An 18,880-nucleotide genomic window follows, 5' to 3' on the forward strand; every position below is an offset into this window, starting at 1 on the left:
TCTGCCTGTCAAACCAGAGGCCCTGTGTCAACAGCAGAGGGAAGAAGAAGAGCCGTAGAGGAGGAAACCAGAAAGTAACTCTGCTGCAGACATGGACCTGCGGTCTGAGCTGCTAAAGTCCATCTGGTACGGTTTCACAGCCCTGGATCTGGAGAAGAGCGGTAAGGTGTCCAAGTCTCAGCTGAAGGTGAGTGTGGGGTCTTCTACCTGAAATATTATACATTTTGTCTCTATAAATTCACTCTCTTTTTCTGTCGGCTACCTAATTTCCTACCTCAGTTCATACTCCATTACGTGGGCTTACTCTGAGGAGGTTGAGGTGAACATATTTGAAGTGCTGAGCAAACTAAATGTCACAAATGCAAATGTTGTTTGTTACTTTTGTTTCTGTGCTTCAGGAACTAAGTGTGTACCCAACCTGATACTACTTATAACCGTCAATATTTAGAGCGTTTAAATCCTGTCCAACAAGGGACACATTTGTTCTCTATATTTTGAGTAAAATGCTCTCCCTGCTGAAAGAGGGCACAATATGCACCTCTGTCTGGCCAGTGGAGCACCAGAGTAACAGTTTGCTCTCAGTCTGTATATGAATGGGAGCCCTCATCTCCAAGCTGTGCTTTCACTGGGCCTCCATGTACCAGCCTGTAGTGCAAAGGGTCCTCTTGCACTGGACCTGACCAGAGAACAGCAAGTTGAATAGACATGAGCCCGAGTATGTATAAAAGAACATTGTTACAGTGAGCGCAAGGACAAAGTGGAAACATGTTGGTTATTGTTGTCCCCTCGCTGCAGGGCGTCAATGAAGTCTCTGTATTTTGTTGGTGTCATTGTTATGTCACTTCTTGGTCTTGCTGTGGATCAGACTCCATTTCCAGCCACCTCCACGTCCCTGCGATGAGCTGCCTGCCGCTGCTGGCTCACAGCTCGTCAGCCTCATGACATGGCTTATCCCCCTCATGCATGCAGCCTGTGTACAGGCACCATGTTCTTTCAAAGCACTCAGAAGCTAGCAGGTTGCATGCCGTGGCCTCAAAACGTACAGATGCTGTACTGCGCTGGAGACCAGAGACAGGATGTGGTTATGGCTCAACACACAGTGACTGGTTGTCTGATTAAATGCAACTGATATCTCAAGATGTTGCACGCTCTCACTTATGGAAATGTGTCCTAGTAAAGGTTGAAAAAACGACCCTGATTTTGTTCGTTGTTGTTACTTATAACTTATCTTTTGACTTTTCAACATGTCTCATTTATATTTAATTCCTTTTTGGGGGGAATTTTACCATTTTATAATTTCTTTATTTTACTTGACTTTTATATTTTTTATGACCATTTCTCAATCTTATGTCTAGATTCTATATCACAAGTCTCTATTGTTTTATTGTGTTTCTACTTAGTTTGTCAGCCCCCTGTTAAGCACTTTGTGCAGCACTAAATGTATGAAAGGAAGCTGCTGCAACATTTCTAATTTCATTTGATGAAACCAGATAAAGGTTTTCTTTTTGGCAGTTCAAACATTGATTCATAAAGTGTCTCACTCCAGGCACCCAACCTTTTTCTGGTTTTTCTTCGCACTTATGTGTGCATTCAAAAGTATTTTTAGAAATACGATGCAGCAGAAATTAAACATGTCAGTTCCTTAAAGATCAAATGTCCATGGTCTCCCTGAATTATCTGAGGGTTTTTACCACACATGTTTTATCCCAGCCAGATTTACATTGTGTAATGTACTGTAGTTTTTGAAATATTGTAACATCCACATACATGGCATTAAAAGCATATCAATTTGTATCTGATTAGCTCTGCATCTCCTTGCTGCAGTGTGTTGTCCTTAAAATCATTTCCCCCCCTGTATATTGTTATTTTCCAGGTACTGTCCCACAATCTGTGCACAGTCTTGTGTATCCCACATGACCCTGTCGCTTTGGAGGATCACTTCAGGGATGATGATGACGGTCCCGTTTCCAGTCAGGGTTACATGCCTTACCTCAACAAATACATCTTGGATAAGGTGTCAAAAACACAGCTACATTTTCCATGTTTTGTTAAATTGCTAAGCTTTGTAGTCAAGGCTGCTGTTATAGTCTTTTTAATCTCTGCATGTTGTTGTTGTAGGTTATTGAAGGCTCTTTTACTAAGGAAAACGTGGATGAACTCTGTTGGACTCTTACGGCAAAGAAGAACTACCAGACGGACAAAACCAGCAGCACAGTTCTGCCAGAGAGGGATGCTTTTCGGCTTTGGTGCCTTTTTAATTTTCTCTCTGAGGACAAGTACCCTTTGGTTATGGTTCCTGATGAGGTAGGTTCAACTGGAATAAGATTTAAAGAATCACAAAACAAACACTTTAAATAATATGTTTTTTTAAAGAAGCAGTTTTGGTCTGTAAAGAGTATTTAATTGTTTAAGACTGTATAAAAAAACAAATATGCACATCTTCGTCAGGCGATGGTGGCTACATTTTAATGTTAGTGACAATTGTTTCTAAATCCAGCCAATTGGATACTCTCAAGTTATCGTGCTTTGTTTTTGAGTACAATTTAGAGAATGGAGTCAGTAATCTTTTTCCTATAAGTGTTGTTGGGTCTTTTACAACCACTAAATACACCCTGCCTGAAACTTTGTTTTTTGCCTCATGGAACACGGTGCTCTTTTTATGCAGCAGTGTGGGCTTGTTTCTCACTTGCAAGTCGTTTTGGTTTCCTGTCGTGTGTTTTTCACTGTCGCTGCCAAGACAAAACCCTCCATATCAAGGGCAGAGTAGTTTCTATCATGAGTTTAAGAAAACATTATCCAGTTTATTTTAGTATGTGCTACAAACACCAACCACTGCAAACAAATCTGTGGTGTAGTGAGTTCTGCAGTGTCATAAATACTATTGCTGAAGAACATTTAGTTAAGAATAAACATAAGTAAAAGTTACCCTTAAGAGAGGTCAATGTTGGATGTGATTTGTAATGTTGTGTTTATGTTGAATATTTGACACTACACTTAACGTAAAACCAGACTGCTTTTATCTGCAATTGAACAATTAGCATGAATAGCTCTCAGGCTGTTATACAGCGAGGACAGGTAATTTAAATGAGCCAACATAATTCTCACTCTCGAAACCTTTTGGTTTCTTTTCCTCTCCAGGTGGAGTACCTCCTCAAGAAGATATGCATGTCTATGAGTATCGAATTCAACTGTGTTGAATTAGAAGACTTCTTCTCCCAGGACTCAGTGCAGCAGACCGGCATCACTGTGTGGGTTTTTCTGGAGATGATGAACTCGGGAAAGTTAACCAGAGGAATCGATAAGAGCATAACCAGTATGGCCATAGAGGAAGTTTACAGGGAGATAGTTGGTGATGTCCTCAAAGAGGTAGGAGACCTATCAGATGTCTGTGTTTGGGTTCATGCGCTGCATTATGTTGCTTATAGACAGTATATGTGTGTCGGGGTGCAGGGTTATCTGTGGAAGAAAGGCCAGCTGAGGAGAAACTGGAAGGAGCGCTGGTTCACTTTGAGGCCGAGCAGCTTGTCCTACTACACCGGGGAGGACCGCAAGGACTGCCAGGGAAACATAGTCCTGGATGGGAACTGCTGTGTGGAGGTAAGCAGCTGGAGGGGACCCTCTTTCAAGGCTAAACATTGTCAACACTGGTTAACTCAGGCTTCTAAAGTACTGCATTGTTTGTCAGTGTATCCAGAAAAAAGATACATACTGCTCCTTGGCTTTCTTTGTACATGTGAGTGAAATATCATTTTTTAAGCCAGAGGGTGAGAAGTGTTGCAAGATGAGGGTGCAAGTGACCACAAGATGGTTTACTGTTTTATTTTAGAACTTTCCACATCCTTCTTGTAAATAACTGTTAAATGTTATGGCTTCAGCATGTAAGAAAATGATTCAAATAAATAACTTGTTGCTCACACTGCTCAGTCAGTAGACCAGAAGGCAGAATTTTATGTCTCAGTTTAATAAAAAAAAGTGTTATTGTATATTTGAAAGCTTTTCTAAATTATGAGATGGACTGCAATACATTCTTTACTATATCTTAAAGTAATCTAACACAATTGAATTGGTACAACTTTGACATATTTAACTTAAAGTGTAAAAAGCATTTCAAATGAAGTACTCCAATTTAAACTTTACTAAAGTTCTCCATTCATTTAGATCTGAAGACTTATAACTATGTTAGGGTTGAAAATCGATGCAGCAAAACAAAGATTTGTATCCTTTTTAATCTAAGGTTCAAGGTTCTTTATTGTCAAACTAACATAGCTACAGATTATGTTAATTATGTCGTTGAAAATCTTAGGTCACAGGCTTCTCCAACAATGCAACATAATCAAATCTAAATATTCTCTTGTGTTTTAACCTACCTAAACCACACTGCAACTTGACTGCAAACATTTTTTCCTAGATGTTCTTGTGTAGTAGTGTCATGCAGAGACAGGTAGCGTGCTACAGAGGTCTGGTAACCTCACTTCCTCCGCTCTAACCAATTATCAGATTTCAGGCAGCTCTCTCTCTTGAGCCGCAGACACCTTTATACACATGTTCCCCTTCAACATGTTGACTTATTTTATAAACAATGTATTCATAACTTCAGTTATCATAATGCTTTCTTTTAAGATTCTGATTAAAGTGAAGGAGGGAGGTGCGGTAGAATATTGACAAGTGATGTGACAGTCTTCCCCTAAGGTCATTCTCCCTTGCAAAACATTTAACCACCTTTCCTTTACCAAGGGGAACATTACAAACCCTCCCCCTTTTTCTTAACATAAAAAAAAATTATGAAAGTTGTCTCAATTATTATTTCGTCAAAAATCCCAACTGAACTACAGATAAGTCCCTCACTATAATGAAATAAGGGATTGTTACCTGGGCCTCTGACGTGACCACCAAGTCAATTATTAGCTCATCAATGCCACACAGTAGCAGCCTGAGTTATGTCAAACCAGGTCAAGTTCTGCAATTTTTTTATTTAGCAAGAGCACTACACAGTGCACCATGTGTTACTCCAAAGGAAAACAAGCATTCATTCTAAAACCATGCTTTATTATAGGTAGTAGGTGATGAAATAGTGTTTGGTCCTTCAGAATGGATCAAAAACGCCCTTTTCCCTGTGAGTTTACCATTTTTCTACTAACAACTGTTTGTTTAAGAAATGGTCACAACAAATGTTAAAAGAGAAATGAAGAAGGGATATTATATTAACTGGAATCGTTGTTCTTTTTGTCAAACAGGTGCTACCAGACCGGGATGGGAAGAGGTGCATGTTCTGTCTGAAAACACTCTCCAAGACTTATGAGATGAGCGCATCCGACACCAAACAGAGACAGGAGTGGACTACAGGTCAGACAGAACTCATATTATCTGATGCTAATCCCTGATAGCTCATGGATCATTCTGAAAAGCTTCCTCTTCCTACAGAGATATTAAACATGATCTTCTTCACAGCTATCCAAACAGCTATCAGGCTGCATGTGGAGGGGAAAACGTCCCTCCACAAAGATTTGAAGTTGAAGCGGCGTGAACAGCGGGAGCAGCGGGACAAGCGATGCCACGCCAAAGAGGAGGAGCTGCAGAGACTGCGGGCCCTGCAGGAAGAGCGGGAGCGGGGGCTGGTCGAGCTAGATCTCCTCAAGGAGGCGCAAAAGCAGGCTCAGGCCCTCCTGGAGCAGGACGAGCAGCGGAGGCGGCAGCAGCACGAACAGATGCAGCGGGCCCTGGAGGTCCAGCTAAAGGAGGCCGAGGAGGTGAGTGTGGAGAACAAAAAGAGTTTGAAATCAGAAGCGAATATATGTGAGTTTTTATTACTTTGCTTCTTGCTGTGCGTGTCAAGGCTCGGGTCAGTATGCAGGCTGAGATGGTTCTGAAGGAGGAGGAGGCCGAGAGGCAGAGGAAGAGGATCCAGGAGCTGGAGGAGATGCAGAAGCGTCTGGAGGAGGCGCTGCAGCTGGAGATCAAGGCCAGGCGGGATGAGGAGGTCTTCCGCTACGCTCAAGCAGGGTTGAGTGTTATATTTAGCTACCCATCGATACTAACACGTGTATACTCTTTCTCGGCACAATAAGAAGTCATATGTTTAGGTTAACAGCTTGTAAACTATCATCGTTGTAAGAGGGAGGTGTTGTGTGCTGACAGCAGGTTTTAAGCTCAGCTGTTGAAGGAGATCATGTTGCGTTATGTTCCTGAGGAAGTTGAACTGCCGGCAGAGGAAGTTGTTTAACGCTGCCATCAGTCAGATCTATTGTATCACTGTTTTTGTGCTATCTCAAAGTTTTCAAGTAAAAGTTTCTGATGAATTCATCCCACGAATCTGCAAACAACTTGCAGCAGGCTCTCTGTGCATCAAGGAATGGTGCTACCACAGAACATTTATAAATATGTACCTTAATGAGTGAAATAATATGTCATTTATCCAATATTATTTACAATAAAAATGTGGGCATAAAATGATTAATCAAATGTTTAGTTTATGTCAATCAATCAACGATGAGTGTAAAGTTGAATGCATTGCCCACTTTGAATGACAGCCCCCTCATTTGCATAATAAAGAAATGCATAAAGAAAATAATACAGAACAAAATTAGTCTGTGGAAATAAAATAGTGGGAAAGAATACAAATGGAAAAATACAGAAATAAATACATTTCAAAATTAATAAATACACCAAAGATATTAATGAATGAATGCCTACATTTAATTTAACTATTATCACATCAGTTAATGGCATGTTTTTTTATTTGTTGACACTTCAATTCTTTTATTTTATATTCTGGCAGCTTCTGTCCTCTATATCAGTCGTCTTTGATTGTTAATGCTTCACACTATGTCTTGTGTACTATAATGTTATTGTTTGTGTCCTCTGTTGTTTCCAGGTTACTGGCCGAGGAGGAAGAGAAAATGAAGGCCCTGATGTGCCTGCAGGAGGAACAGGAGGAGTACATCCTGAAGACCCAGAGGGAGAAGCAGGAGCTGAGACAGGAAATGGAGGTTAAGTCCCGGTCCCTGGATGAGGCTCAGAGGCAGCTGGAAGAGGTGCGGGCCAACCGGCACAAAGTGGACCAGGATGTCGTGGTAAGAATCAAAAAATAAAAACCCTTAGAGGTTAATAATAAAATCAACCAAATATCAAAACTACATTTAAGTTAATGATCTATCTTAGAGGGAATTTAGCTTGTTTAGGATCTGGTTTGATACTTGAGTAAAACATTGAACCAACAGCAGCAGCTGCTCTCTTGTCTGTCCTTCAAAACCATTAAATGTTTTGAAAGTCCAATCAGACATAATTATAGTCTTTGGAGACTTTATATGACTCATTTTATGAATTGTATACTTGACGATGGTATCAGTAGCTAAATCTTTCTGCTTATCTCACTTAAGAGAGCCAGTATTTTAAACACCTTGTATTCTGTCAATATGTTTTTCTTTAACGTGAGAGAACATTGTGTCCTAAAAGCTAAATGATTCCAATAGCTGATATTTATAAATCAGTTATATATGCTGCTAATGCTAACAGCAGTTTAGTTCATTATTGCTTGCAGGTATTGTGCATTTTAATAAGCTGCTCTTTTTCTGTGACAGGCTGCCCAGAGGAAACTCCGCCAGGCGAGCACCAACGTCAAACACTGGAACGTCCAGATGAACAGACTGATGCGACCCATCGGACCAGGCGGTACGTGTCCCATGGTGCAATGGGTGACATGACCAACAAGCAGCTTAATTATCCAACTTTCACACCAGCAGATGAAGTTCAAACCTTAGGGATTTTTTACAGTAAATCATTTGAGATATCACATTTGGAAACAGAATTATGATTGAATTCCACTTAGCTGTTTTAAATTCAGGTGTTTCTGGTAATAAATACTATTTTCCTGGCGTCCACAAATTATATCATACTACAAATTGTACAATTGCTGAAGGGTGCAGAAAGATGAGAATGTAAATGGTAGAACATGATGAAAAAATGATATTTTCCCTTTGTTTTGTTTTCATTGCCTGCTCTTTAAACATACTTCCTGAAATGTCCTTCTTTTTATTCAGAGAATTCCTCTTCTAATTCAGCGTCCTCAAATCCAGACCACTATGCCTGACTTCACTTGCCTGCGGTAAACATTTACTGCATTTTCTGAAGCAATTTGTTTGTGCTGTTTTTAGAAAAGAGGCCATCGTTGGGAAGTTCCTTCGCAAGCTTCCAGATCCCGACACAGAGAGACCCCGGGCTGCGTATCAGGAGGAAATCAGGATCAGAGGATCAGGATGAGGAGAGCAAAGAAAACGTTGACAACAGCGCTGGATGTGATTTAGAGAAACGGCACTCCCATGCCTCAAATGGAGACATGGACATCCCATAAAAACATGAATTTAGAGGCTACGTAGGTTTCTGAAAAGGATGGTACGAGATTAAAACAGTGAAACATCTGCACTTAAAACCGAATTAACTACCAAAAGTACTACTGTTCCTATTAAATGTTGAATTTACTGACTTCATATATCAGAAAGAAACAATTTTTAACATTTTAGCAAGAAGATGCATTTGCAGAAGCAACTAATTCTTTGAATGCAGCCTGTGTGAGGCCTGTTCGGGACATAAACCATACCTCAGTGCAAAAAACATGAGCTGTAAGCAAGATCCTGAAATAACTAATTAAGTTGTGAAGTTTAAAGGCTAATACTTACATACAATACAAGGAAGCTCATCTGTTTAACTCTGTAATATAGACACATAACAACATTTCATTTTTAAATGTGGATTTTTTGGAGTGGAAGGCAGCTTGACTTTTTTACGTAAAAAGTTGGATCAGTATTAGAGTTTTCAGTCGATGAGTATCACCCCTGATAAACAGGAAAGAGAGAGAGAGAGCAGCTCTCATTGAACTTCCTGTTTCTGTTGTCGGTTAACATAATTGTAAATAAAAGAGTGAATTGATTCCTTAACCTGATTTCTGGCTGTATCTTTACTCAATTGATACAATATTTATACTATGAAAATCTTAAATAAATCATATTTATATGTTTGAAATGGTTTCATTTGTTTTACCCAGGCCACACTATGGAACAAGATGAAACCCACACTGCTGAATTTGCAAACTGCACGTCCGCTTGAGTTTGAATTTGTGTCTCAGCCATTTTTTCAGTGTCAAAATGTGTCATCGCTGACTGCTCCCACTGAAAAAACGTTTGGGTATGAGTAGGCCATACTGTATCTATACAGGAGTGAACAGAGACATCCTCTGACAAACAGAGCAAACTGCATGTAGGCTGGAAGCATTTTTAACTCAAAAACTGTTTTCAAAAATCTCATTCTTTATACACTTTAGGTCTATTAGTTTCATGGATTGGTAATTACAGAATTTTCTTTTCTTTTTTAGTGTCCAATTCACACTTAGCTTGAAACAATTATATTATGCAGTTTTAAGAGGATTTCACAAGAGTAACATGTAAATCATGAAATAAATACAGACAATAAATGCATAACAAAATTAAGTATTGGAAACGTTTATCTATAGACAGGAGACTTTTTAACACGTTTTTTTAAATAAAAAAACAATTATTGGATTAAGAAATGTTTGTCCTCCTATGTATTTATCATGATATAAATTCTAATGAAGTAAAGTGAAGTCATTTTTTCATCATTTAGAACAAAATCAGACACTTGCCTTAAGGGCTGGAAAGATGTAATCCTGCAGATATGATTAAAACCAAATAAAAAATGCCCATGTTGCATTTTACAGAAACAACAGTGCATATTAGTGTTAACACATGTTTCAGACCTTGACTCCCCAGAAAGCTGTTTGTTGGATCCACTGTGTCCTCTTGTGTGTGTTTGCGTGTGTCCTGGCATGTGACGATGGAGGAGGAGGAGGAGGAGGAGGAGAGGGGGGGAGTGAAGCAAAGCAAAGCAAAGCTAGGAACAACAAGGAGAGAGTCGGGAGGGATTATCAGTTCACTATGCTTGTCTGCATGTGATATGGTAGTGAGCAAAAGTGTCCAAAGTGTTTTTCTGTTCTCTTGAGCTCAGCGGTTTGTCAGCCACATGAAGGCCTGAGTCAATCTAAGTTTGAGTTAGCAGACTGACGTTAGCTCCTGCTGCTAGCCTGGACTTCATATCACTTGTCAACAGCCGATCGATCCTGGACGGGACTGCTTTCGCTCACATTTTATTTTCGGCCTGTTAGGTAACTCCACGTAGCGTGAAAGTCTTCTGAACCAGCAGCACTATTGGGAGAGGTAAGTAAGCTAACTTGGCAAGCATGCTAACGTTATTTAAAGCCACTCACGGGAATGTGGGTCAGCCACGCTAACAGCTAGTAGTAGTCAGCATTCAAGGTTAGCAGCTAACTAGCTAAGTGAGCTAGCCGTGCCAACTCTCTTCGACGGCCGACTGACAACCTAAAGCTGTTATATATACTTATTCTAAATAAAAACGCTTGACGGAAACCGTGTTGATAACTTTGCCGTCTTTCATTCTTTTAATGTGTGTATCCAGTTACAGTCCTGTCATTAACAGGGCTGTTGCCAGATATTTCCCAGAACTAGTGTGACAGGTTGTCTGTGGGACGACGAGTCTTAACAGTCCTGGTCTGAGGTGTGCGGACCTGTTGCATAAACCTTAACACAGTTCAGACTCTGTCCTGCTATGGGACATATTGTAATAATAATATTAAGTCGGAAAACATTAATACAACTGTTGTAATAAATAGACGCTGTGTGTTTGTCAGGGCACATCTACTAACTACATGGACGGATTAATCCACTAGGGGGCCGCGGGGCAAATATTTAACCCCCAACCCCCAAGCCTTCTCCTACTGCCGCCCTCCACCAGCGATCAGCACTGCTCAGTGTGTACATAGTGCATCCACCGGTGCCCTTAAGCACCCACCAAGTACACTGTGTGCACCCTACCTTATCTACCCGATCTAAGGCAAACAATAATACAGATGTCTCCCAAAGTTTACTTTTTAAGATAGTAAAGAACACACTGTTTTTAAGGATAGCCTACATTATTCCCTATATATTGCTGTTTGTCTTAGGAATCGAGAGTTGTAGGCCCTTTTATGCTCATGAATTTTGGGCTCTTATTTGATTCCTGGCCTGCATTTTTATTTTATGTAAAATTGTAACCTAATTAATTAAGAGTTGGGCGTTAGCAGTCGCTTTCACATATGCTGCATTAAAATGCTCCTCCGGAGGTCTCGTTTCCAGTGTTGGGAATTTGTTCCTCTGACTGTAGTATGATCAAATAGGATGTATTGTATGTCATTATTTAGAGCATATTTACAAGAGGTTTATATAATGTTTACATTGCTTACATCTCATTGCTGACCCAGAGATAATGCTGCACTTATACATTCACTAAGACCACCAAAACATTGCCTCTTTACCTAGACTTGTTGTCAACATTAATGCTAATAAATAACTTTTCTGACCAATATGGGTCTACGTGAACGCCAACTAATAATTACTAACCACATAATAAAATTACTTGTCTCCAAAAAACAGATAATTTGACAACAATTTAGCTTCTTTAGGAGCAGTGTAAGAAAAAAGGAAGCCCTGAGCCCAGAATATTGTACCTTGCCCTCAAAGGTCGCTGACCCAGATTGTTATGTAGCAAACTACATGTGAGCAAATACTTGATGTGCAATATTTAATTAATACCAACTGAAAGAACAATACTTTTAATGACATCACCTTTGACTAAGAGTAACTGGGATGGACCTTTTTTTGTTTAGTTTTTTCTGACATTTTGAGAGACCAAACAATTCATCTAGAAAATATTCAGCAGATCAATCAATAATGAAAGTACTTGTTAGTTGCGGCCCGAGTTGCAAGTTTGTTTTCAAACTAAATTGTTGGCTGTTAATGGTCTGAGGCCACTGCTTGTCTGTTCCACTTGGCTGGTGGATAATCCAGGCATGCCTACACAGCGTGTGTATATCATGTCATAAGCCTATTACTATCAAGGACATTCCCTTGCTGCTCAAACACAACCAGTAGTAATGGATTGTCTCGGAAAACGCTGCCTAAATAAACACACTGTAGAAGATCAGTTACACTAAAAGTAAATAGCCACACTTTGTAAATTCATTTTTAACCAGTCTGCTTTGATGAACAAGGGACATAATGGGAACATTTTGCCATGTAACATGTTACAACAAGCTTAACGCTCCCATTTGGTGAGAGAGTATTCACTGGAGTTGGACAGTTAACCACTCCCATGCTGGATCTATGTATGATGTGTCGACTAACAGTAATGGCGTGATTGTTCTTGCTCTGAATGTAATCCTCATTTTAAGCATACATTGTTGATTTGAATGTTGCCTATTTATTCTATTCTTCAATAGTGGAACTATGATGGCAACGTGACAGGAGGGGACCCGCTGAGTCAGCTTAAACAGTAACCATGGAAGGTAGAGAGCAGCACGAGAGGGTGAATGGCCATCGCAAGTCCAAATCCCCGCAGGACACGGCCGATGGCAGGTGGTCACCTATGGAGGGAGAGTCTGGAGGTTCAGACAGCTGTGGGGGGAAAAGTGTCTCGGAGCCGATAGACATGCAAGAGTTAAAGGCCAGGGAAAGGGAAGATGAGGAGGACAAGAAGGAGAGGGATGTAGTTTCTCCTTCTAAAGGCCTGAAAGGGGACCAGAAGAAAAAAGATTGTCCGGATCAGGAGAACAAACGCAGCAAGCAAAACAGCAGTGCCGCATCCAACTACACAGGTAAGACTTTTCAAAATCCCATGACCTGCCCTCTGTAAAATAAATGGTACTTGACATAATTAGAGGACAAAGCCTTAATATTCATGCATTCTCTCCATGCAGACCTGTCCCATACCTCGTCGCCCTCGCTGTCAGAACAGCTACGTCTCGGCCAAGAAGACAGCACAGGGTCTGGGATCAGCGTGGAGTGTAAGGTCTGCGGGGACAAGGCCTCCGGCTTTCATTATGGTGTGCATGCCTGTGAGGGTTGCAAGGTAATATTGCAGAATAGATAAGTGACATTACAAAGTTCAATAACAGCAGTTTTTTGTCTTGTCCAATATGATTTGCTGAATCGTTTGCATTGTTTCAAACTCAGGGTTTTTTCCGGAGAACTGTGCGGATGAAACTGGAATATGATCGCTGTGAGCGTTCCTGCAGGATTCAGAAAAAGAATCGTAATAAGTGCCAATATTGTCGCTTCCAGAAGTGCCTGTCTTTGGGAATGTCCCATGATGGTGAGAGGAAAACTAAAATTAGCAAATTATTCTATAAACAAGGACATGTTAATATAAAGTGTTATAGCAAAAATAAATGTACAAATCAAAGACTTGGAAATGTAATCTGCTAATTTATTAAAATGTATTCTTATTGAATCTTTTCACGTATTATTTTGTCTGTTTCGGGGGTGTAGAAAGTTGTTTTCAAGCTCAGTGCATGTGAACCTATAATCAATTTGCATTGATAAATGCTTATACAACAAAATACGTCTGTGTCAAAACACACCATTGAATATTTTATACTCTAGTTTCTCTGGGAGCATTTAGTTAACTAAGAATCTGTTCAAGAAACTAAAAAGCATTTGTGTGTGTGTTCAGCGATCCGATATGGACGTATGCCTGAAGCAGAGAGGAAGAAGCTGGTGGCAGGCATGCTTGCAGATGAAGTGAGCCTCAGCAAACCAGGCGGATCAGACCTGAAGACTTTGGCCAAACAAGTCAACGCAGCCTACCAGAAGAACCTCGTCATGACCAAGAAGAGGGCCCGCAGCATCCTGTCGGGGAAAACCAGCAGCAATTCAGTACGTTATAGTCTTAGAACAGCTCAGTTCTGGTTTTACAGATGTATAAATCTATGTAGATATAAAGTAAAGGTAAAACATTATTATCAATGGGTCACAGGAAATAATTATTGCATTTATTTATAACTGCTGGTGGCTTAAAATACTATACTAATACTAATCTACGCACACTATATTGTTTTAAAAAGTAAGAAAACATTTAAACATTGGATTTTAACACACAAATAGAACACCACTTTTGTCATTTCTTAAAGGCACGCCGGAAAGGTAAAAGTATTAACACTTAAAGAACTACACCTCTGTCACATGACTTCAATGTCACCATCACTATATCTACTATATCACTTTAGCGCTTTGAGCTCCAGGAACAGCGCTATATAAATGTAATGTATTATTATTATTATTATTATTATTATCACTGTTGATGAGTTTCCTGGTTCGCCGTGATGACGTTTATTGACAACCACTGGTAGTCTCACTTAGCAACTTGTAGGCAACCACCTTTTTTTAAGACAGAAAAGCTCACAAATGGGGTCATGTCGCTGAACAAAAGTGAAAATCCCTTGACAAGTGTTAACTAAAAATCCTATTGAAAGCCCCATTAACTTTGAGACAAGGTAACAGGAAATGCAAAAACTCCTTACTGGGTTTTAGGACTCATTCCTGCAGCACTCTTACCTGTGACCATGTCATGATATATGTAGCTCCAAGTATTTTTAATTTACAGATGACATTTATGTTTTTGTTTTGTAATTTTCTTTTCTTTTCTGTCCTCTGTGTAGCCGTTTGTGATCTACGACATGGACACGCTCTGGCAGGCTGAGAGTGGTTTGGTATGGAGCCAGTTGATTGCAGGTGCCCCCCTGACCAAGGAGATTGGGGTCCATGTGTTCTACCGCTGCCAGTGCACCACGGTGGAGACGGTGCGAGAGCTCACAGAGTTTGCCAAGAGCATTCCAGGGTTTACGGACCTCTTCCTAAATGACCAGGTGAGTCGCTGCCTGCTCTGTGTGCACTATAGGAAAATGATTTGTAGGGCGGTGCGTAATAGTTTATATTTTCAGTTTATATTGTTGAAATGTATATTCCTAATCAACTAAGTGCAGCACAGCTTCTTTTTTTTTTGCATGTGTATTAATATTTATACAAAAAATAATTCAAAATAAGATGACACTGATATTATTGGTATTAAACTACTTGTAGCATTATATTCGAGTGGTGGCTGCGTAGGCTTGTTTCTGACTTGTGTGATCCAAACGTTTACAATAAATCAAGGGTGTAGTTTAGTCCAAAGTTAAGATATTTTGACGGATACATGTTTTAACATATTCTGCTTCCATCCATAAGCATTTTGCCTTTTAAATCCAACATTTTTATTGTCATAGTGGTCAAAACTGCTGAGATATATTTATAGAAGAAAGCAGATTAAATACTCAAAGGATAATCATTGCCAAATTGAGTATTTTTGTTGAGAATTGTTGCCATTAATATACAATTGTCTGTGTGCACTCTGCAGGTTACTTTGCTGAAGTACGGTGTGCACGAGGCTATTTTTGCCATGTTGCCCTCTCTCATGAACAAAGATGGACTCTTGGTGGCAAATGGAAAAGGCTTTGTGACCAGGGAGTTTCTGCGCAGCTTGAGGAAGCCCTTCAGTGAGATCATGGAGCCCAAGTTTGAGTTTGCCGTTAAGTTTAATGCTCTGGAGCTGGATGACAGCGACCTGGCCCTGTTTGTTGCTGCCATCATTCTCTGTGGAGGTGAGACTAAAGCCCGTTTTAAGTATCAAGAATGTTGTGTATATGTATTGTTGCAGTCTTCATAAGAAACCATTTTCCTCAAAAGAAATGGCCCTAGAGAGTTTAAAAAGATCTTCAATTGTATTTCTAGAACTCTGAAATGTTTGTCAGTCATAACCGATTGCATGCTGTTGAGAGACACCTATGAACAAATATAAACATGGAATGAACACTGCCTTTGCTTGAGTGCTGTAAAGTCTCTGAGTCCAATTTGATCAAAGAGATATCCCCATAATCAGATCTATGCAGTGTTAAACTTTATTTGAACTTTCGGTTTAACACAATGTAATCAGTTTGAATCCATTCCATCCATTCCAATGGTTAATCCATCAATCCATTTGATGCCGCTTGGAACGGGTTCTGGCTGCATTATTTCAACTATTATATCATTGAAAGATTATGCTAAAAACCGGGCTGGATATTTTCATAAAATTGTGGAAACTGTTCATCCCAGTTTCTAGTACCCAAGTTAAATTTATTTAAATATATTATTTTGTCAGTCCAAAAAAGACATTCAGTATATGATATAAACATTTAAAAAAAGCAGGAAATCTAAAGTTGAAGTTGAACACGTATTGATTGGCTTTATGATTTCAAGTCAAAGTCAACTTTATTGTCAATCTTTCAGTTTATGTGTACAGACAGAGAGATCGAAATACCGTTTCCAACAATCCCGAATACAAAAACAAATATATATATATAATACATATATATATACACAATCAAAAGACACATTTATACTTATGCACACATTAAGACATAAATAAAAGCACAACAATCAATATATTATATCTATGTTTGCTCAGCGACAATTGTAACTCATAATAAAGAGTCCCTTGTTGTTCTCCCAGATCGTCCCGGGCTAATCAACGTGAAGCAGGTGGAGCAGAGTCAAGACAACATCCTCCAGGCCCTGGACCTCCACCTACAAGCCAACCACTCTGACTCAGCCTACCTCTTCCCCAAGCTGCTGCAGAAGATGGCCGACCTCCGTCAACTAGTAACTGAAAACGTTCAGCTTGTCCAAAAGATCAAAAAGACTGAGTCGGAGACCTCGCTGCACCCCCTACTACAGGAGATCTACAAAGACATGTATTAGTGTTCTCCAGCACAGACTCATTTTAGCAATACTGTTACAGACTGAATATACTTTCATGATTCGACACTGCATTCAGTACAAGCACTGTTCCACGTACAGGCATGGATTGAAACGTGCAGAAGAGGCAACGTCACATAGTAGGGCTAACACAATCAGCAATGTCTTCTAAATGTCAGCATTATCCTCAGCACAGTATGTGTGTGTATGTGTGTGTGTGTGTGAGATGAGCATCTGGAATCACTTGCTGCAAGTCCTAGTTTCCCACAACGGTCACTTAACAGAGAGAAAGATTTGTTTTCTCGCTGAGGCTGCTCCTGTTACATTCTAATAGCAAAGCTGACCCCAGAGCAGCGTCTGGAGAGAGCTCCTCCTCGCTCACCTCGGCTCTGTGTTTGTCTGTGAAGGGAAAGCATTTCATGTTCTTAACACCAATGGCATAGTTGAAATAGAAAAGGTTTGAACTGTGCAAGAGTTTCTTATGATGCCAATGTCTTTGGTAGTGATTGTTCTCAGACTTTTGGTAAAGCTGAAGATGCACAATTCGGTTTTTGTTTACATAATCATCATCCTCATCAATGACCGCAATTTTGCCATTTGGTTAATAGAACACACACTGGGCTGGCTCCAGCAGTGTATAGAGCTCTCTCAAAGCAGCTTTCTGTGCAATACCGTTTTTCAATAAATGTGGAGATCCAAGTTATATAGGTTTTGTCTTAAAGCCATCTACCCAAGTGGTAACTTATGGACTATGCTGCACAGATTTTGTCTCTAAACTGACACTATAAACACATTACCCACTTAAGTACAAGGGACCGCATGTTTTTCTTTCTTTTGACATGCAAATGATCGTGAATTTGCCATTTTAATTTGTTTTTCTTAGTCCATTCTTTGTAATTATGTTACTAATTATTTGTAATTGTTGATCATATTTGTAAGGGCAAAACATGAATTATGATCATGTTTTATGTATGTGTGTTATTTCATATTACATGACTGTTTATTTAGTTTAGGTTGTACCAAATATATCGTCAAGCATACCAACAACAATTCCTTGATGAGGAATTTGGATTTCACGCCTCAGCAGGATTGACCTAAAACCAGTATAATGTATCACAATGTCATTATTGGGAAAAATGAATGATGAATTCGAAATCAACATCCAGCTCTTGTATCATAAGTCACTTCTGTACTACACAAGATATAAGCACAGTCCTGGATGAATTTCCTTTTTGTGTGCAATCGGAATGTTCTTGTTGGGAGAGCTACAAAGTGTGAAAGCCTTATGATACTGTTGACAGGATTCACAAGTTTCCTACCGTTTTTCTTCCCCTCATTCTTTAGGACACTTTTTCACTGTACTTACTCTGAATGGACTTAAGTATCTCAGCACTGGTGCACAAAGTCACCTTCAGAAATCTTCCCCCTGTGCTCTTAATCTGTCTTGATCCCTATCTACCTCTAATGTATGATCTGTGACTTCATCCCACTGTCTCATCTGATCTCTGACATTTTTTTTGCCTTAATTATTGCTATTGGTACCTGTTTGAAATCTGAAATTGCTAATGTGCAGTGTGCCAATTTAGCAAAGGGTGTGGATGGATAAAATAAGAAAGTTCACCAAAAAGTTTATGTAAGCTACCTCTATGCCTGTTTTGAGTGATGGATTGACATATTTGCTCACAAAAACATGTTAAGACTTGAATAAGTTTTGCCCTCATAGTCACATGTAACATACTTGCAGAATTAGTTTAGTTACATTTCACTTATAAATTGTATTAGAAATATTAACACTGATTTTTTCAATTTTTTATCATCAGACCGACAAAGTGTATTTACCCGGTACCATACTTTAGTTCACAGACTTTATTTGAATATTTCGTTGTAGGCCACCCTATACTTCTACTCTACTACATCTAATGGTAAATATAGTACTTATCAATCTACTAAATGTATTTGATACTTTACATAATATTACCCAGTATTATAAACAGTTTTGTTGACGAACTTCAGTATTAAAATGCTCCTAGGTGTATTTGTTAGCAATATAAACTGAATAATGGTAGATAACTGTCCAAAAGAATCCATTCTGAATAAGGAGTACTTTAACCGTTGATACTTTAAGTACATCTGAGTACTTATTCTATCTCTGAGTATTTGTCTAATACACATGCATGCAGTTTATCAACTTCATTTACTTGTTTAAGTAC

At 39.4% G+C, this 18,880-nt stretch overlaps 2 protein-coding genes across 3 annotated transcripts; both read left to right on the forward strand.

The window, feature by feature from the left end:
* The first annotated feature begins 4 nt into the window (after positions 1 to 4).
* Positions 5 to 8,935, forward strand: LOC117494046 (differentially expressed in FDCP 6 homolog). 2 transcript variants are annotated; one of them, XM_034144692.1, is made up of 12 exons: positions 5 to 187; positions 1,874 to 2,014; positions 2,119 to 2,304; positions 3,139 to 3,366; positions 3,451 to 3,597; positions 5,054 to 5,113; positions 5,235 to 5,343; positions 5,449 to 5,747; positions 5,834 to 6,000; positions 6,872 to 7,070; positions 7,578 to 7,668; positions 8,151 to 8,935. In XM_034144692.1, the coding sequence occupies exons 1-12, from the start codon at positions 92 to 94 to the stop codon at positions 8,345 to 8,347; spliced, it is 1,920 nt and encodes a 639-aa protein (XP_034000583.1). In that variant the 5' UTR covers positions 5 to 91; the 3' UTR covers positions 8,348 to 8,935. The 2 variants fall into 2 exon arrangements, with proteins under 2 accessions (XP_034000583.1, XP_034000584.1); XM_034144693.1 differs by lacking the exon at positions 5,054 to 5,113 and having other exon boundaries at positions 7 to 187.
* Positions 8,936 to 9,863: 928 nt separating this feature from the next.
* Positions 9,864 to 18,461, forward strand: ppardb (peroxisome proliferator-activated receptor delta b). Its single transcript, XM_034144694.1, has 8 exons — positions 9,864 to 10,223; positions 12,341 to 12,715; positions 12,818 to 12,969; positions 13,074 to 13,212; positions 13,573 to 13,775; positions 14,558 to 14,764; positions 15,292 to 15,535; positions 16,426 to 18,461. The coding sequence occupies exons 2-8, from the start codon at positions 12,400 to 12,402 to the stop codon at positions 16,671 to 16,673; spliced, it is 1,509 nt and encodes a 502-aa protein (XP_034000585.1). The 5' UTR covers positions 9,864 to 10,223; positions 12,341 to 12,399; the 3' UTR covers positions 16,674 to 18,461.
* The last annotated feature ends 419 nt before the right edge of the window (positions 18,462 to 18,880 follow it).

Source organism: Trematomus bernacchii, unplaced genomic scaffold, assembly GCF_902827165.1.
Source record: "Trematomus bernacchii unplaced genomic scaffold, fTreBer1.1, whole genome shotgun sequence".
NCBI classification, from domain to species: Eukaryota; Metazoa; Chordata; class Actinopteri; order Perciformes; family Nototheniidae; genus Trematomus; species Trematomus bernacchii.